General features: G+C 37.9%; 1 protein-coding gene across 1 annotated transcript in view; it reads right to left on the bottom strand.

Moving 5' to 3' along the window:
- Positions 1-21,953, bottom strand: part of plxna3 (plexin A3) — a 182,977-nt gene that overhangs the window by 153,282 nt on the left and 7,742 nt on the right. The window contains 3 exon segments of the mRNA XM_051903241.1: positions 9,793-9,975; positions 16,047-17,021; positions 17,023-17,332. Of these exon segments, the coding sequence (XP_051759201.1) occupies positions 9,793-9,975; positions 16,047-17,021; positions 17,023-17,232 (1,368 nt within the window). The 5' untranslated portion in view covers positions 17,233-17,332.

Raw genomic sequence — 21,953 nt, 5'->3', positions numbered from 1 at the left:
TCATCTAGCAGCCGCTGTCTGTCGCCGCTCCACCGAGGAGAGCAACACATCTGTTACCCAGGTAGAAATCAGTCGTCTAATTAAAGAAGCTGAGCAAGACTCCAACTCCAACACTCTCCCGGCCTCGCTCTTAATGATACGGACGAGTGCTGATCAAGGGGCTTCGTTATCAAGCGGTTGTAATGCGTTGCAGGTCGAAGCTCCCGCGGCGAAGCCCGGCCAGAGATACGACGCATCCCTCCCTTCCTCATTCCGTGACAGCGGATTTACGGCAAACAGATTTAGCCATGATCAAACGTGGCTGAGGGCCGAACCTGCTCGTAAATCAGCCTCCCGGCCATTTCCCCGCCCGCCGCCGCACTCTTTTGCTCGCCGTGAGCTGATTTACGCCGCTAAATTAGCTCCAATTTCCAGCCCAATCGCACTTGGATTTGAATACAGCAAAAATGAGGCACAAAATGGCTGATGGAGTGGACCGTTTTGACCTTTAATATGCGTTCGGGTCGGGCTGCATTCTGAAGTCTCCATCCGCTGAAGACAAAGATGCTAACATGGCAAAATATAAAAGCTGAGGGAAAAAAGGCAGGTGATGATGAAGAAGAAATTAAAATACTTGCAGCTCATGCATGATTATGAGGATTAGAGTGACTCAGATGATGGCGCTCATAAGAAAACCTCCGTTATACTGTGTGAGCCACGGCACACGGTTTCGGTGAAACACGGGGATTTGACGCTTTTTAAAAGGCATTAATCAATTTGAACACTGAGACAGGGACACTAATCTGCCGGATTCAATCATGCATCATACGTCTATGATCGGGTGCAGAATGAGAATTTTCACCATGGCGTATTTATCTTTATAAAACATAAACGTGATCACACCAGATCACAGGCGGCATGTGTAATAGGATACATTTCTTCATATAAAAATTGCTCAATTGCATTTGCAATAGCGTACTAGCATACTACTCTTACTATATGCAAATATATGTGATATAAAATGGATAGTGCAGGTCCTTGATTTGGATTGGTTAAGCTGCGTTTGAAGTTGTTGTAAATTACTCTACAAACACACACCTGTGGCCTCATTACATCAGTACTACTGCAGCACTGCATCTAAATATTAAAAAAAAAGCTGTTAAAAGCTGTTATAAATTCACTGTAAACCATGGCTTCTTGGGGCTTATTGCTTTATTCGGCATGCATGGAAAACCAGGATGACTACAACTGCCAAAATGTGCAATATACAAGAGCACACTGCAGAAAATACTGTATTCCACAATGCAATGTGCTTGACCTGACCTTCCAGATAAAAAAAAGGTAATTGCGACTTTTTATCTCACAATTCTGACTTTTTTTCTCAGAATTGCGAGATATAAACTCACAATTGCAAGTTATAAAGTCAGAATTGTGAGGTATAATCAAGCAAATGCGTGTTATAAAGTCCAATTGTGAGGGGAAAAAAGACTGACGTTTTTTCTGAGAATTACGAGTTTATATCTCACAGTTCTGACTTTATAACTTGCAATTCTGACATTATATCACGCAATTCTGACTTGATAACACGCAATTCTGACTTTATATCATAATTCTGACTTTATAACACATAATTCTGACTTTATAACTTGCAATTCTGACTTTATATCACACAATTCTGACTTTATAACACGCAATTCTGACTTTATATCATAATTCTGACTTTATAACTCACAATTCTGACTTTATAACACATAATTCTGACTTTATAACTTGCAATTCTGACTTTTTAACTCGCAATTGCGAGTTTAAATCTTGCAATTCTGAGAAAAAAAGTCTGAATTGTGAGATATAAAATTCTTATTTTTTTTATTTAGTGGCAGAAACAAGCTGCCATACATTAGTGATGCAAAATATGGTAAATTAATAATTTCCCTTTGTGCTTTCAGTTAGCAAGATAACAGATTAAAATAGTGCTAACTGGTCGAGGAAAGCTCTTTTGTTTAGCAAGAAAAAGATGTTATGATCGCTGAATCAGGACAGGATTTTGCACAACACCAGAAGTATTAGCTGCAATCTTCTTTTTGATTTAGACTGCCAATAGACATCTGTACACAAAATTACTAAAAATGCAAAATAAATATATATCCATGTTGATAACCCGCTACAAGCAACATTAGGTAACATGACAACACTAGCAGTTTATCAATTTTTCAAATGTAATTTATGCAAGAAATCCACAATATCCCATAAACTATTATGATTAAAGCATATAAATATAAAACATTTAAATTTCCACCCCACATGTTCAAGAGAACTGTAAATAAATTAAATAATAAATTATTTAAAAGCAAAATCGAAATGAAATAAATTTCTTGTGATTTAGAGACTAAACTTAATAGTTAATAGCAGCTAATCATCTGAATGAATTATTCAGTCACAGACTTTTTTTTTTAACGTGCATTATCTAGGAATAAATGTTTTTCATCAGTTTATGCGTATGACTTCTTACCAAATGAATAAAAAACTATGCAATTTGCTTAATTTGTGCAAAATTGTGCTTTTTTAAGACAAAATTTTCTGACAAATACATAGATGCAAACCTAGCTCATTTGGCACACAATGACTTGAAATGTTTACAGTGGAATGAATGTCTTGTTTCACTATTTTTAACAAACAGCAGGCAGCACACAGTGCAGTATTCAGTATATATTGAGCTAGTATTCCATTCCTAACACAGCCAATAACTTCCTCCTTTTGTGAGTACAGGAAATCCAAGGTCGAGTGGACGAAAGGTCAGCGCAGGATGGGCCATTTTGGTGATATACTTCTGCTACCTTGAGATCCTTTTAGCTGCTAAATAGGCTGTACAATAAACCAACATAAAAGAGCCTGATTAAGGATTCAATGGCAGACTCATACATCCATTTGTGCACGTAACACACTGATATACAGACACAGACTGCGCACACACACACACACACACACACACGTTCATCCACACTGCCGGCTTGGTAAAAGGTGTTCCATAAAAAAAAAATACCCTGACAACCTTGGGTTTATTTCCCAGTGGTCAGATTATCTCCTGGCCGTTTCTGCTAAGGTTGAGACTGCAGAATCCTCCGGCAGCCCCGCGGCTCTGTGACCGGCATGTGAACAGCACAGGTGCAGGGGAAAATAGCTGGCTGTATTTATTTTCATTTGCCTTTGCACTTGCTGCTAAATATCTCGGTCGGCCGGAAATGGTGCCAGGTTTAAATGCTTGCTTGTAAAAGTACAACAGGAGGAAGAGAATTCCTGCTAGACCAGACATATATTACTGAAACTGAAAGCCACAGGCACAAATGCTGTGCAGTGTTTCATACTGATGGGACGTAAAACTAGAACTTTACAATGAGTGAGATTTGCTGCTACGTATAACAAGAGTCAGAAATTAAAGGGATAGTTCACCCAAAAATGAAAATTCTGTCATCATTTACTCACCCTCAAGTTGTTCCAAACCTGTTGGAATTTATTTCTTTTTCTGAACACAAAAGAAGATATTTGGAAGAATATGAGTAACCAAACAGTTGATGGGCCACATTGACTTCCATAGTATGGAAAAGAAAATACTATGTAAGTCAATGGTGCCCATTAACTGTGAACTATCCCTTTAAGGGGGGCTTGAAGACAAAAAAAAAAAAAAAAAAAAAAAAAAAACACCAGAGAAAATGACCATGAAAATTAACAAATGCCCCTGCATGAGTTTCCTTTTTTAATGATTAAATATTAGTAGAAAGAAGTTCAGAATTGAGAGTTTGTATTAATAAACTGAACATATTGATGAATTTGACATAAAAATGGATGATACAGTATATATTAGATTAGAAATTCTAATTTGTGTATTGTGGTCTGTATGGCTCAGGTCCCTCATTGTACGTTAAAAGTATGACCACAACAATAAGACACACAATTTGAAGTATCATTCAGGTCTGGGACCTTTTAAGAGTTAAAGTTTAGCGTTACTAAGTATGAGCAAATGTAATAGCCACTTAAAGCTATGCTAAAAAAGGGCTCTTCTTTTATAGGCAGGACGATTCGGAGAAACTCGAATGTAACAATTCTCCAGTATTTTGACAACATCCCGACTGACTCAACTAGCAGCCAACTAGGGACAGGAAGCACTAAAGACTCATGGGTGATTTCCGTACAGCTCGAGAAAAGCGGCTTGCCGTCTCTTTTCTCTTGCCAAAACAAACAAGCCATTGCGAGGGGAGATATAGAGCAATTACCCAGCTCTCCTGTATTCTCTACACCACATTATAGCAGGTAGCCCAACACTCTGAAAACCACTGTACACAATCACCACAACAGGCCTTTCGCAGACCGTTTAGAGAGAGATAAATGACGCTTTTTGCGGCTAAATGAGTTATATGTAATCATCTATTCATATGCCAATGAAAGATTAGAAATGTCAGAAAAACACATTTCTTTCTTGTGCCAAGCCAGAATGTTCAAACACAATGGCGTTTTAGAAACTAGTATGGTTACTAAAATTTGGTGATAAGCAAAAATTTTATGAAAATGTAAATTTTAGCTCTAAAAACAATATCAAAATATACACACATTGGGTCAATGACATGACGGGTCATTTTCTTGGCCTTAATAATAATGAAAAACAAAGATATGACATCCAAAGTATGTAAGGTAGTACAACTAGATCACTTTTATTGAATCCAAAAGGTTTTAATTATATTGTGTTTCATATAAATGTATTTTAAAGATTTTGAAATGTCAAAAGATCATTCGGTTTAACCGTCCAAAGGCCAATACAGCCATTTCATTGTGATTAAAATATCTTAAAATGTAATAAATGTATATATTTTTTTTATTCTGGCATGATTTTATAACATCATATATCAATTAAAATTATGTGTAGTACTCATTGATTTGTTATGAGAAAGAATGTGCAGAAAAATGAATTTCATTGATGTCATTCTGAGTAACCAATATAAAGCGACCATTTTGGATCAAATCATGCGTTCAATATCATGTGACAGGATGTGACATCATTCAGACACCTGCAAAGGACCACATGGTCATGAAGCAAAGTTACTAAATCTCTCTTAACTATTTGAAAAATTCATGTTTTCACTTGCTCATACGCATGTCCCGAAACATCAGGTCATTCGGTACAACTGCTATAAAACATGGAAAATGTTGTAATAGTTAAAAAAAAAAACTTGTACTAAATATAAAATGTTTGATTGTCCTTTCGCTAGCTCGATATCAGCCTGTTAGCATTGTTTGAAAATATCATCATTCGGTATAATCAAAAGTGTCATTCGGTAAAACTGAAATTTTGGTTAAACCAAATGACTTTTTTGGTGACAAATTTTGTCCATCTTGTAAATAATAACAAAAGCAGTGTTAATTGATTATAAAAACCACAATCTCATTGTTAACATTTAATAAAACTTCAAAAAAAAAAATCAATTATATCTCCATTTGGTTTTTTTTACATTTTAAAAAACCTTATTCGTCAATGACTTATTTACAGTCTTTTTGAATAATTCATCAAAAGAACCAGTTCATAAGAGCCATTAGCTCGTGAATCAGACTGAAGTTTGGATCAGTGAGATTTTATTTATTTTTATTTATTTTTAAAGAATTAATACTTGTATTCAGCAAGGGTGCATTAAATTGATCAAAAGTGACAGTAAAGACAATTATGTTGCAAAAGATTTCTATTTCAAATAAATGCTGTTCTTTTGAACTTTCTATTTATCAAAGAACCCTGAAAAAAAAGTATCACAGTTTCCACAAAAATATTAAGCAGCACAACTGTTTTCAACATTGATAAAAATAAGAAATGTTTCTCGAGCAGCAAATCAGCATATTAGAATAATTTCTGAAGTATCATGTGACACTGAAGACTGGAGTAATGATGCTAAAAAATTCAGCTTTGATCACAGGAATAAATTACATTTTATAATAATATATTAAAACAGAAAACAGTTATTTGCAATTGAAATAATATTTCTACAATATTACAGTACTTTAGATCAAATAAATGCAGCTTTGGTGATAAAAGACTTCTTTCAAACACATTTTACAGATCCCAAACTGTACTAGCTAATAATTTTCACAATAATACTGGCGTCACTTCTCTAAAATAATTTAGAGAAAAATTATTAAACATTTTGTACATATATTATAATTCACAAAATACATTCTGATGACAATTTTGGCTAATATATCAAGTTTGTGCTCTACATTTTTAACCCTTTTTGCTAAAGGTTAATCATTGAACATCAAGCTATATAATGTATACTTTTAGTTCCTGATATGAAGTATATTCTATTGATTACTTGCAAGCACATAGAAGTGACACAAACAACAATAATAAGCTTCCATGTGTGTTCAGTTGTCTAATTCTGATGAGGAAAAAAATACAAGTTTTCCCTGCAACATGAGCTTAATCCATCCACACTTCCTCTACGGCTACTCCACGTCTCTTGTTTACGGAGGAACAAACAGAACATATATGAAATAACAACCAGCCTCTGAGCGAGCCTCGCACACAAACCATTTAGCATTTCATCCTGACAGAATGTTTGCGAGAAAATACAAACATTACGATTTCCCCACATCTCTGTTTATTGTGATTTGCGGTCAATATGAAGGCCATATGGATGAGGGAGCATCTCTGCAACATCATATAATCTCCATCAACAAACAGAGCTGCTTATTATCAGCACGACCACAAGCGCTGTTTTCTGTTTATTAACAACGAACAATCGCACAACTACCAGCCAAGAACTCAAACTCAATCTCCGGATGTATTCCTGTTTCCAAACAGTCTGATCTGCAGAGATCGCACCGGGGTTTCGAGAGGTATATCAGAACATGTTTAGACACAAACTCCTGTAAATAATCCGAAACAGGACAGCTCCCACAGGACTGACCCCTGCTCCCTCATTCCGATCGGAGAATGGATGCGATCGCATTTATATTCTCCAGCTGGGCGCTGGAACGGCGAACGCACACAAAACTGTAGCATATTTTCCTCCCCATCTACCTCATTTTAATTATGATGTCTGCTGAGAAAGAGCCAAGTCAGCTTCTCAGAGCGATTTCATCGGCCTCACATCTAATCTAATTCCTTTAATACTCTCAATGAACTGGAACTTAAAGCCGTTGCAAATAAAAGTTCCTCTCGATGACCTAATATAGGGCACGTATCAGGCCAACCGGCTGCTGAGTAATGTTAAACTTTAATACCGACCGGGTCTCGCTTTCTCTCTCTTTTCATACACAGCTTGAACTATTTACGACCGGCCTAAAAAAACGACTCCACCCTCTCGCTTTGGCTCCCCTGAGGTTCAGTGTGCATATATGGGCCGAAATGCTAGCTATGAACGAGTCAAGCTGTTGTTTGAGGGGGGAAAAAAAAGTTAGTAACTTCTGTGGAGAACCATCATAAACTCACCAGTGGGCATATTATTCTTTAAACATCCCCAGCTGTTGCCTGCTCTGGTCTGGATGAGTGAGTCACAAGGTGGTGCTTTTATTATGGCTTTGTTGGAGGATTGTATACGTGTTGGAATGAGGAGAAAAGGTCCTTTCTTTAGATTGCAGTAATTAAAGATAATATATAATTTGGGGTTCATCTGACCCCGATCTGACACGTTTTCTAGGAGGTGTTTAAGAGAGATATTTTTGTGTTCAAAAACAACTAGAAGGTGCACAACGCAATGGAACAGAATGTCTTGAAATGCGTGGTAAAAAATGTACTGTTTTATCTTAAAGGGATAGTTCACCCAAAAAGGAAAATTGTCTCATCATTTTTTCACCCTCAAGTTGTTCCAAACCTGTATGAATTTCTTTCTTCTGCTGAACACAAATAAAGATATTTTGAAGAATGTCAGGAAACAAACAGTTGATGGACCCCATTGACATCCATAGTATTATTTTTTTTTTCTCCATATGGCATTATTTCCATATTGACATTAACGTTTTTGCTCACCAGCCACTGGGGCTAGAGGATTTCCAAAGTTACTAGCCACTCAGCATTTTCACTGGCCACAATTTTGACATTGATACCATGGGGAAAAATTGGCATATAGATATTTTTAATATTATCTCATAATTTCACTGCAGGTATATTAGGCTGCTGTCACTTTAAGACCTGACGCACAGATCCACTATACTGTTACACATGCGTTTTCGTTCTCAACTGTTTACGTTCACTTAAAACTAGGGCTGATAATAGATTAAATTTTAAATCACGATTAATTGTGCACCTTTTGTGCGATTAATCGCGCACTTATCGTGAAATTAAGCATACGTTAATGACGCAATTTCACATGCTTTAGTAATTTATTTGCATTAAATTACAATAACGCGTTGAGGATTTTGAATTAATTGCATGCGTTAACGCATTAACGTTGACAGCCCTACTTAAAACATAACTGACTGTTTACACAGATACTTGCCAAGACCGACATTTTGACATTATTTTGTGTGTATCTGACTGTTTAAGTGCTATAAGCAGCGAAAAAGAACTCAGTTTAGTACTGAGAGGCGGCTTTATCTGTGCACACTTTGGGTGTGAGCACAAAATCTGCGGAAATTAGTAAAATTAGGCAGAATATGCGCAATCCTACGCCGAAATTCAAGCCCTGTAACACCAACAATATTCAACTGGAGCAAATGAAAGGAGTGAGTGAGGGGAGGAGGGTTTGTGTGTCAACTCGCTGTCGGAGAGATGAGAGAGAAAGAGAAAGCGCAGCTGGTATCGTGTGTCTATTCTGCAGAAAATGAGTGTTGGAAGCGTTTCAGATATTTCAAGATCAATATGTATGGAAAAATCTATATTTTTGAAAACACTACATTGCTCTTAGTTTATTATAATCTATATCTATATATATCTATATATCTATATCTATCTATCTATCTATCTATATCTATCTCTATCTATCTCTCTCTATCTCTCTATCTCTCTATCTCTCTATCTATCTCTCTCTCTCTCTCTCTCTCTCTCTCTCTCTCTCTATCTATCTATCTATATATATAAAACAAATTCAACGTAACGCGCCACTGCTGAAATCCACCTGCATTTCCACCTGCATGGATGGATGGATGGAATTACTGTATTTTTGATAATATAAATGCATACTTAGTGAGCAAAAGTGACTTTTCAAAAACATTTTTAAAAATCTTACAGACTCTCTAAATTCTGCCTCTCCAAACTGTGAAAAAACTAGTCAGAAATTATTTCGCATCTCTAGTACTTAAATCAATATAAAATCAAAACTGCCCCATTTAGCTTTTTAATTCACATTCCTGTTCATTATTTTAACTAAAAAAAGTTTGCCTTTGTAATCATGAAATTGTAAAAACTTGCTCGGCTTCTAAAAAACAAACAAAAAAACATGTTTTTTCTTCTCAGCTGATGTCACCAGTCCATCTTACTAGTTCAAATCCAAAAGCCTGTCATAGAAATCACAAATAAATCAATTCCCTATGGATAAAAACTCAAGTCTCAAGTTCTCGCTGAATATCCTGTTTCACTCTAAGATATGCCACATGACTGTGACCTTCCAATGTAGCATGTCATCACTGAAGGATTAGAAGAATTTGTATCTGATTAGTTAGTCAGTCAGTGCCCTTCAAATATAACCAAACTCCCTCATGCACATCTTCACCATATCACTATAACTATCCATTACTATATTCCCAATCAACCAACACCAAAAAGAAACCAAAAGCCCAGGTCGTGACGATATCTCTGTAAAAGTCAGTGGTGAAACACACAGACTTGTTATTTCTTACCTTCTTGAGGTGGCCACTGCGAGTCCCCACGAACACCACCGAATGATCTCCGTACGTGTACGCAGCCACGGACGCCATACCGTCAGTGCGGTCGTCAAACAGAGGAGTGCCCTCAATGACCCTCAATCCTCCGAGAGGCTGGTTCAGAACCAGGCCGCAGAAATCATCGCCAATCTGCTTGGGCTACGAGATGAAACAAAAAACAATGAAGCATAATTAGTTATTATTTATAAGAAGAGTTTTTGTGTTCATGTTTTGGCCTGAAATAAGCCATGTGTTTTTTACAAAAGTACTATATACAATGAATGATGTAAAATTAGTATTAAATATTTAAGATTCAGTACAGCTACATGATAGGGTTAGCGAATCTGTAACAGTGATTTAAAACACAAAACAAAAATACTTAAATTTTAAAAAAGAATGCCATAAAATGAATGCAAAATAATAAAGATTCAGTTAAACACGTACATCATGTTTGGGTTAGCGATTCTGTTACATAAAATAAAATAAAATTAAAATAAAATAAAAACATTTTCAAATAAAAATAATTTTTAAAATAAGATTTAAGGTTAAATACTGAAATGTGTTTAATATATAATTTTTTTTTTTTTTTTTTTTTTTTTTTTTTAATCAAATACATGCACACAAGCAAACAAATATCCTGAAGGCATAACGAAAGCTTTCTCCAGCTGTCATCAAATCACAGCATCTGAGACAGGAAGTGCCAGCTAATAGATCAGACAGAGAAGAGCCACCCAAACAGAGGCTGCGAAAGTGAGCCCATGGGGTTCAGACCAGGGGCTGACGCGCACCGACCGGTGAGACATGACATCATCCTGCAATCTACCTCACTGTCAGTGCTTTATCACTTTAGATGTGCTCTCTCCCAAAAGAGGCACCATTTACCCTCTGAGCGTCTCTGAAAAGCATTATTTCAGCGGATTTTAATGGCTGTCCACTGACACAAAGGAGAAAAAAAATACAAGAAAATCACTGAATGTCACTTCCCCTCAAGAAAATGTCAGAAGAGTTATTCAAAAATCAATTGCGTTAACTAACATCTGCAACATATCAACCGGCCGAATTGATGATGTCACCAAGCACCCAACCTAGTCCCCCCGGTTCATCCTGGAGGTGAACTATTGACTCATTACCGGGTTCTCGGAGCTCAACGGAACACACGAAGCTCTTTAAATCTGTCAAACAAAACAAAACAAATAATTAAATATTTAAGATTCAATAAAAACAACTACATCATGTAGGGTTAGCAATTCTGTTATTGAAAAATCAATTGCGCAAACTAACATCTGCAACATATCAATTGGCCGAACGATGATGTCATTGAATACCCAACCTAGTCTCCCAGTTCATCCTGGAGGTGAACTGTTGACTCATTACCAGGTTCTCGGAGCTTGACGAAACACACAAAGCTCTTTAATCTCACTTCCTCTGGACCCCCGGCCTCTAACACACAAAAAAAAAAAAATCTGTAAAGTGCAGCACGAGGTCAGCCTAGCCTGTAGATGAATGACATCAGCTCGAACAGCAAGACATTTTGCAGCGGTAATGACAAACACAAAGGTGCTACAGCAACAGCTGAATTTTTTGGCACCTTCTGCTCGAATTCTTCAAGGCGATGGGCGTCTAGAGAGCGTGCCGTTGAATGATGATTTGCGGGGGGGGTTGGCTGGTCGAACGTCTTGTTTTTGTGCATGCATATGAAGGGTAAATGTATTAAACGAAGCATGAGCTTGCGGCAGACACGCACGCTCTCATTATAAGGCGGAGGTCTGTTGCCGTGCATGAGAAAAAGCTAATAATACACTACAGCCGCAGCGCTGGAATCAGGAGCAGATTTGCATCAGTCATGGGGAACCCTGTTGTTGCACATAAAAACAACCACAGCCACTCCCCCCAAAGGAACGAGGTCATCGGCACTCGCCGTCTTCGCCCCATCTGCTCTGGCTGGGCCGCGAGGTGTTGTGCTATTGTTGTCGGCGCAATTACAGCCACGGACGCAAATTGCCCTCTCGTCTGGTTGTCCTCCAGGCAAGTAAAAAGAAAAAAAACAAACTCTCCTAGTTTGCTAATGCTATCTGTTTTTTTACATGGGGAAAACATTGCTACTGTAGCAAGACGGGATCTTAAGTTTACAAGCCCAGAGTTCGTAAATAACTACCAGACAACTAACATATCCAACGACATGCAGCAAAATGATTCAATATGTACGCTAGGGTTGGTTCAAAAACAAAATTTTGGCTTCAGTATCACAATACAAACTGATGGTACAAAGAGTGTTGAATATGCATGACAGATTTGCATAGAAAACACAAACATTTACTAAACTAATAACTGAAATATACATGAAATCAAATGCTTTTGCAGATAAAGTATATCTATATTTAAGGTACATATTTTTCAAATGATTCCAAATAATTTCTTTGAATATTCCAGTGCATAAACATTATGGCAAAACTTTACAATAAGGATTCATTAGTTAACATTAGTTAACTACTTTAGTTAAAATGAACTATGAATGAACAATACTTCTACAGCATTTATTAATCTTAGTTAATATTAATTTCAACATTTACTAATACATTATTAAAATCAAATGTTGCATTTGTTAACATTATTTAATGCACTGTGAACTAACATGAACAAACAATAAACAACTGTATTTTTATTAACTAACATTAAAGGGGTCATGAACTGAGAAATCAACTTTTCCTTGAGCTTTTGATATATAAGAGGTCATCGTACAGAATATCCTGTAAGTTTCAGAACTGAAACCTTCCTTGTTAGTCCATTAAAAGCTTTTATTGACACCAGGCCCAGCGAACGACTCGTCCCGGAATGTGCCTATCTATAGGTGAAACACCGCCTCCACAGAAGAAATCAACAGCTACTTCTTCATTGCAATGTTAGCCCCGCCCACTGGCGTGTTAGTGAGATGAGGAGGAGAGAAGAGCGATACAGGAATAAAAATAACATTACCTTTCAAAGTATCCTAATGCTAGGAATGTGGTTATTTATTTTCAACAATGTAAATGTCTCTGAGCTTTATTTATTTGTATTCGGTACATTTCACTGTGGATTCTTTGGTAAATCAATCGCATTTCGGTGCAGGCTTTGCAAACAGACTTTTACGATATGGACTCGACAGTAATGCAACAACATGTAAGAAACTGTGTTAATTCTAATGCCTGATCTGATTTGTAATGATTCATGTACAGTCAGATGTTCTTTGTCTATGTGTCAGTAAATCAAACCAGTGACTAAACTGTCAACTTTACGTTGTTTCTCTTAGTAGGATGAAAATAATCTGTTATTTAAATGGTGATTAAATTATATATAGAAAGCGATCAAAGAACGCTCCCTTTACAATCGCTGGAGCTGTCAATCAAACAGCGTGAGTTTATCTGTTCTGGACTTGTGCCAAAACACACGTTTTATTCAACAAATCTCTTAGTTACATCGCGTTTGCACTTTTAGTTATGATTAAAGCATTCGTTAGTGTGCCGAAATTGAGTCGCAATGACGAGATCACTGCTTTCATGCGCTCAACATGTCTGTGATCGGATACAATGCTCATAACTGCAACCTTTCATGCCACGATCTATATATACACAAATAAACAAAACTTTTCACTATTAGTTAACCTTGAGTGCTGTAATAGTAAATATGTGCTAAAAGTTTTCGAGTAGGTAATCTTAGCTATTTCATAGGCAATGATGTTAGCCAATCACAGCAGTGGGTGTTTACACTGAAGCCTCACAGCAGACACGCCCCTTAAAACAAAGCGTTCAAGTCAGAGGGCTAAAATCAGGGTAGGAAAACTGCCTTTTATTTCTAAATTATGACAATTTTTGAGGTAAAAAGCATACTAACAGTATAAGTGCACCCCAGGTAACATTATAAAACAATAAAACAACGCAGTTCATGACCCCTTTAATTATAAAGATTAATAAATACCATAACAAATGTATTGCACATTGTTAGTTCATGTAAGTTAACACATTAACTAATGTTAACAAATGAGACCTTATAGTAAAGTGTTACCAACATTATATATAATAATTTAGCAATAAATTATCAACTATTAACTGATTACTCAAATTGACACACTCAAACATGAATAATGGCATAAAAAGCTGAATTTGGCAGCATAACCTTTCTTAAGTGCACCCTTTATTCCTCGGTCATGCATGCTCAGCATTTTGTTGTAAGAATCTGCATGCAATCAGCGTTAGCCTTTGTAACATGCTGGATATTATAGAAATAATAATCAATTATTAAATTTCATAATCAATCAAATTTTCACTAATCACTAATATATCATTTTGCTTTGAGGTAGCAGCACATTGTCATCAGGTACTGAAAAGTGCAAAATACTGGTATTGTAACATGGAACTTTTGACACCAACCCTAGTGTATGATAATTATCTACAAAAATTACAGAATGCTTAACCCCTAGGTAATGCATAATACCTAACCCTTGGACATAGTTGATGTAAACACACTTTTTAAATTGCAGAAGAAGCCTATGGCTAGCTTCAATGCAGATAGCATAAAATCATAAGTGTGATTTGTCTTTGTGCACTGAATTACAGGAGACAAATATTAAAGATTCATAAATAAAGCGTCAAGGTTTCCTAGAGACAGTCAGTGTGTGGTACACTTGACTGGTTTAAAATGTCAGAGGCGTATTGATTTTGATGTCTAGCCATCACCTTCTTCATCTCTCACATAATAAGCTATTGCTTCCTACCCTGTCTGGTTTGAATAGATTTTTCATCAAAGATACATTACATCAGATTAAGATGTGTAATCATGTTAGACAGTTTCCCCTACACAGGAATTCCTGAAAAGTCTGCAACATGTCACAATTAGGTCAATGGGAATCATGTATAGCATCCCCAAATTAGTTTTTCAGGAGCAACGATAGAAATAAAATGGAAAACAGTCTACAGACTGAATGTCTGCAATTACGAGAGCACAGAAAGTCTTTGTTACAGTACAGGCACCTATAATGATACTGATATAAGCTTTAACAACATGATTTAAACAAGAAGGGCATCTTCCTGGGTCAACATGGAAATAAGATTCAAATTAACCAATCAGATTTCAGGGTATGAGGTTTCAAAACATTATCGACCGCTAAAATATATATACATTTTTTTCTCTGATTTTTGGATATGGTTAGGCGCATGATTGGAGATTAAGGATGCACCAACATGAAAATTCCGACCAATACCAATAATCCAATAATTATTAATTACATTTATGTTAAGACAGACAGACAGACAGACAGATAGATAGATAGATAGATAGATAGATAGATAGAACAAAAGACAGAACAATAGAATAATAGATAGAACGATATATAGAACGATAGACAGATAGATAGTCTGTCTGTGTCTGTCGTTCTATATATCGTTCTATCATTCTATCGTTCTGTCTGTTGTTCTATCTATCTATCTATCTATCTATCTGTTTATCTCTCTATCTCTATCTATCTGTCTGTCTGTCTGTGACAGACAGAAAGAATGACAGACAGAAAGAACGAGAGAAAAAACGACAGACAGATAGACAGACAGACAGAAAGAACAACAGAAAAAAAAAATGACGGGCAGACAGACAGAAAAAAAAAAATGACAGACAGACAGTTAGATAGATAGATAGATAGACAGAATGACAGAATGATAGATAGAACGAAAGAACAACAGATAGACAGACAGAACGACAGAAAAAAAACAGCAGACAGAAAGAACGACAGAAAAAAACAACAGACAGATAGACAGACAGAGAGAAAGAACAACAGAAAAAAAATGATAGACAGACAGAAAAAACGACAGAGACAGACAGATAGACAGAACGACAGAACGATAGATAGAACGAACGAACAACAGATAGACAGAACGACAGAAAAAACAGCAGACAGACAGACAGACAGACAGACAGACAGACTCGCCAAGTAGGCCCTATTTCCAGATAACCACTTGCTGGTGCTGAAACAACATTCCTATCAAGCAACATATTCCTAACCACTTCACTAACCGTAACCTTAACCCCAAAAACCCACATGAAATAATACAATAGATAAGATTGTTGTTGTTAACCCCAACCCTCAGCGTAACCCTGAACCTACCTCTAAAATCTGATCGGTTAATCAAGGAAGTGTCCTACTAGGCAAAAATCACAAATGTTTGACATAAAACAGATTCAGAGTGAAAATTCATTCAAAGACTCACCGTATTAATACAAGGCAGCTCCTTGTTGAGCAACCACGGCAGAGACAGCTTTCCTTCCCCGCGGTAACACGACTTGATCCTCTCTCGCATGGCCAGGTTAATCTGGTGCAGTGTGAAGAGGCACAGGACTGTTTCTCTCGGTGGGTTAGCCCTGTTCTTCTGACCCTGGGAGAAGATCACAAACAGGACATCCTCATCCTCAGACAGGCCAAGAGCCTGGGCCAGAATCTTTCCAGGACGGTGTTTGTAGGCAGCTTGAACAAGTCGGTATTCCACACCATCCTTGGTGCACCCAAGCGGGAACTCGACGTAGGAGTAGAACTCAGTGTCGTTGGAGCACATGCGGACGATTTTTGAGGTGAAGAACTTCTCGCCCGTCGCGTCCACCTGGGTGAGCTGGGTATCCAGTTGCAAAGTGAGGAAATAGATGTACGTACGGCTGGAGAACCCGTAAACATAGTAGATGTCAAATGCTGGATATTGAGATAGAGTGTCTGACGGTATCTTGATTTGAGAGGACACAAACTCATCTTGGTAGACCAAACTGAACATGTTCACACTCTCTTCATCGGCCACCAGTTTACGGCTGGATAGGGTTGGAAAATACTCAGATTTGCCATCGATGGCGGCACCGATAAAGAGGCGACTACCACCTTTCTTTTTCTTCTTAAAGTCTCCGTCATCATCGCCCACCACGACTCCAGCCATCCCATCTGGCTCTTTGGCTCCTGAGAGGTAGTGTTCTTTACGGTGATGTGGTTCACCAAGCTTGAAGAGATCTTCCAGCCGCAGGAACTGGCACACGCCCTGCCAGATGCTTCCACAGGCCACCAGACGGTTGCCAGCGTAATCAACCAGCAGCAATTTGTTGACGTTGTCTGTGGATTCTTGTTTCTGTGTGCAGGCTCGTACGCTGGGGGGCGGGTAGCACTTGGCGTTGTCGTCCACGGGACCGGTCTGGTGCGAACGCAGTTCAGGTCAGATTGGCGGAGAGCTTGTAGACTCGGTTTATAGCGCCGACAAACACGTCACCGGTCTTGCGGTGCACCGTGAGATGCGTGAGGCTCGTGTCTTTAATCCTGAAGCTTCCAGTGACTTCGGGGTGTTCCGTAGGAGTCATGGGAAACGCCATGATGGTCCCGGTCAAAACAGAGACGGCACATACCAGCAGCCACAAGGACCTCATGATTCCAAACCTTCAATCGTGGGAGGGGGGAATGAGACGAAGCTCTTCCCTCAAGCTTATTCCAGGCTTTTTCTTCTTTTGCTGTCTCAGTGGTTCATGTCTACAATGAAAGAGAGAGAAATGAGGAAAAAAATGAGAAACGTTTGAAAATGGATTATGCAGGCAAAGCAATGTCTTATCTTTAAAAGTTTAATTGCATTAAAGAGGTCATCATACTTTACGATTTACATTTTTTCCCCAAGGCAGTGTTTTTGGACCCACTCTCTGACCCTTATAATCAAACAATCCGTTTCTTGCTGGTTTGCAATATAGTACAATATAGTGTGCGCTGCCTCATCCTTCAATAACAACCTCTTACTAAAGCTGCAATACCTATCAGTATCGCAACCAACGCTAAAAGAAATCATTCAGTTGATCATGCTTCTTTGGAAGGATATGCAAAACTGCTAGTGCTATACAAAGTCACGAACAAGTTTGGCAGATTTTTCCACATTTTTCTGAGAATCCATGTAGCTCAAACAACAGAGTAAAGTGCTAGCACTGCCAAGATCATAGGTTTGATTCCTTGGGAATGCATATGTATACCTTCTTGTCTACCATAAAATATATCCAACTTCCTCTGTATTACCTCACTGTGATTGTACGGGCCAAGTTTCTGAACATCGAAAAAGCACTGTTGGTGTGTAAATGTGGATAGTCATGTGTTGCATCTTATACACATATACAAGAGGCATTCTTGGAGTTTCTCACCGGGAATGAAGATACAAGTTCTAGAGCAATGAACTTTGACAATGACTGATTTCAAAACCCAACAATCAGAATTTCAGCACTTCTGTCTGAGACTCCATCCATCCCTGCATGATCTCCATTTGGAGGCATTAGTGACTCATAGTGGACTGTGAGCCAGTGCGTGACAGCTGGGTGAGGGGATTTTGGGGGTATGTATTGATCGAGTGGCTTCTGTTGGTGCCAGGCCTTGTCACTCCCAGTCCTTTCACTCAATGGATTGCTAATAAACTTTTATGGTCATTGCAAGCACTAATCCCAAGCGCATTTGTTAATTAGGAAGCAGCCCTTAACCAGACAGCAAGAATAGGGATGGGAATCATAAGGAATTTAATGATTCTGGTTCTGATTCAGATTACACTAAGTGATTCTGGCTCATTGTGATTTGGAGGAGAAACCCTCTTCAAAGGCCTGTTGTCAAATGTTGATCATTCACTTCCAGTTTTTAAAAAAGGAACTAGTTCTGAATAAGAACCTCTCTCGATTTTTTTAAACTCAAGGCCGTAACCATGTCTTAAACATTGGGGGGGGACCAATTTTTTATAAAGCATAAATAAACAGAACAGTGAAGGAAATTCTAGGTCTAATTCTAGTTAGGAAAAAATAATTTAACTATTTGCAATTAATATTTGCATTAAAATATGCACACATGTAGGCTTACATGAAACATACATGAACTCAAAACAGCCATATTTGAGAAAAAAGTCAAGCATCACTGGATGTAACTATCAGTCTTTTAACATTACTTTCGCAAAACATTTACCTTATTAAATGTTCAGCTATTTATATCTTCCCTCACTCTCCTTGTTAAACTGGAATTAACACAGCAAACCCCGCCTACTTTGATTTGATTGGCCATCTCAATCATTTTGACATTGACAAGAGCTGTTAGACCGCTGAGGCAGACCAGTCACCAGACTAAAAATTTAACTTTTAAACCTTTTTGTCATCCTAATAACGTACAGAGCGCTGCGTAATGAAATGCAGCAGAGCAGTGCAAGAATTTCAGATACTGGGGGGGACAATTTAGCCATGTCTAATTATTGGGGGAGGACTTGTCCCCCTCAATGACTATGGTGGTTACGGACCTGTTTACACCTGAGCAAGACTCAAGATGACAGAGAGAAGACAGAAAAAAAATGCAGCAAGAGATTGTGGCACCATTTCATTCACTCTTAGAAAATTTAACAAGCGGTTTGCAGATCAAACACATCGGCCATTTGTTCAATCACTGCTTCCCCCCACTGGGCAGAACAGCAGGAATGAAAAAGGTCTGCATGGCTTCTGTTGTCCGTCTCCCTTTCTTTCTGTCTTTCTCTCCAAAGAGAAAGGAAAGGAAGGGTCAGGAAGGGCCACATTAAGCACACACAGGCGGAATAAGGCTTCACTTCAACCACAACCTAAGCACTACAGTTTTTCTGCATCTGGCAGGACTAAGGAGTCTTCCTTAAATTTGTCTCTGGAAAAACATATGCTTAAGCTACTGCCACAATTTTTATTGAAGTTTAAATACTGTAGCAGTGATAGAATAATATATCTCAATATTAATTCTCACTATATGGTATAGCTATAGGTTCAATTAATAAAAAAGGCAGGTCATCTAAAGCACAAACTATGTAATCTGCATTTCTCCCTTTGGATAAAAGCAAAGCAAACCGCATTTTCTCCCATGCATTCGTCACCGTTTCAAATCGCATTATAAGAACTGTAACACCTGAATGATGATTTGCAATATATTAAAATCATAAAAAAAAAAAAAATGCATCTGCAAGTTTCAGACCTAAAACCAAATTGAAAAAATATGTAGAAAATCACAAAAATTCAGGAATTTCAAAACTAGTGGACATAAAGATGAAGTATTTACAACACAACTATTAAATTCAACCGAGATCTGCATATTAAAAAAAGAATTAGTGTTGTCAAAAGTACCAACTCGGTACTGAAATTTAAAAAATGTGATGCTTTGAGCGCTGTTGAGCAGATTCGTAAAAACCTCTGATTGGCCACTGTGTTCACGCACTCAACATATACACATGTCTGTGATTGGCTACAATGAATAACGCATGGGAGCGTTTTGAAAGCGGGAGCGTTTGAAAGCAGGTGTCTATCAGCAGACCGGTCCACTGATAGATGCCTGCTTTCAAACGCTCGCGTGTGTATCCGTGTAAGCGCTCGGTGAAGAGCATCACTGATGTCTATTTACAACATGTTTTTGAAGCGTTGATCATTGTAGTCAATCACAGACATATCTGATGAACACATGAACACAGTGGACAATCAGAGGTGTTTACGAATCTGCTCAACAGCGCTCAAAGCGTCACATTTTTAAAATTTCAGTACCGACTTGGTACCGAAGTAGATACTTTTGACAACACTAACAAGAATGATGTCAATTACCCTGATGCCTTCTAATAAAGCACACCTCTGAAAGATTCCTGTAATTTAACACTGCAAACAATGCTGGAAAAATCACTGCAGCCTTCAGGTTCCTAAAATCTGAAATCCTTGCTCATTGTATTATAATGATGTATTGTAATCCATTCCCTGATTTGCAGGAGAAGCTATTGAACAGCAATCACAGTAATTTCATTAGCACAGTGGAAGCCGGCTGGTGCCAGTGAAAAAGCTGAATGCCTAAGCAGAATGCTTGAACCCAGAAAAGACAGACAGAGAGAGAAAGTCACATAAGCATCAGGGGGTATATCTGCTCAGATCTAAGTATTACTGTACATCTTAATAGCAAATTAGGCAGATTTCATAGTCGTTACAATGTTTCTAGCTGTTTTCATAATGCTAAACACACAACGGGTGGCCACGGAACTCTGCAAACACTAAATAATATCAAAATTAAATCATTTGCACTAAATTCCCCATCAAAACAGAGCACAGATAAAGCAAACATGCAATCTGCAAGAAAGAAGAAGTCGCAGAAAGCATTAGCGTCCATCAGCACACTGTCTATGCGCTGGTGGAGTTGGCAAATCTACGCCGACCCAAAACAAATATTTATTCGAGAATGTGACAGACGGTTTGGGCACTCTGCAATTTTTCAGAAGCGTCAATATTTCTGACAAACGCCCCCCTGTGACCTTTCTGCACGTCCTGAACTGTAAACAAGAAGCCGGGTGGAATCCTGATGAGACGAGCAGCGCTGTGCCCATAAAACAACCCGCTTCACATGCCAGTACGTGCCCGCGTGTTTGCTTTTTTTTGACGGCACACCGGTGAAATGGACTCATCTATTAGCTTTGTTTTTTAACACTAATTTTAGCTCAGTGCTGCCCTTCTTCATCACTGGTGAATTGGCACATCAATCAGTTTGGTCACTTGCTGGACAATTTCAGATTGAGCCCTTGAGTCCAACGCCAAAAAACTCAGTGAAAGCCAGTAGAGAGGGGCGCAATGATCTTGAGCAATATGAGAACTCGTGGTTAGCAGTTCAGGAGAGAGAGAGAATCACACAATCACCTGACACGCTACAGTCGGGGTGAAGCAAGTGCCGTGAAATATCAATAACACAGGAAATATTCATTTATTTCCGTTCACAGGGAAACAGCTACAAGTTCTGAAGCCTGTCTGCTGTGCTTTGACAAATTCACTAAATGATTTTAAATGACACAGGCAGGTAATAACCCATACAAATATTTACCAGGAAAATCACAGTCTCTGTCAAAACAACTAAAAAAGCACCAATGGAGAGAAAATATATTGATCCAAGGATCTAAAGCAGGGTTTATATATATGTTCAAGGTGTCTGAATAAAATTTGGTTTGACTATATATACTATATATCTTAATTATGTCAAATAACACTTAAGCAAAACATGGTCAGGTCAAAGTGTCTGAATAATTTTTGGTTCCAAATTTTTATCAATTTTACTGGTAGTCCACTGTATAAAGAATTTTTGGGTATAATATGTCACAGTATACTTTATT

Source organism: Ctenopharyngodon idella, chromosome 8, assembly GCF_019924925.1.
Source record: "Ctenopharyngodon idella isolate HZGC_01 chromosome 8, HZGC01, whole genome shotgun sequence".
Lineage (NCBI taxonomy): Eukaryota > Metazoa > Chordata > Actinopteri > Cypriniformes > Xenocyprididae > Ctenopharyngodon > Ctenopharyngodon idella.
This window is presented reverse-complemented; position numbering and strand designations above follow the sequence as displayed.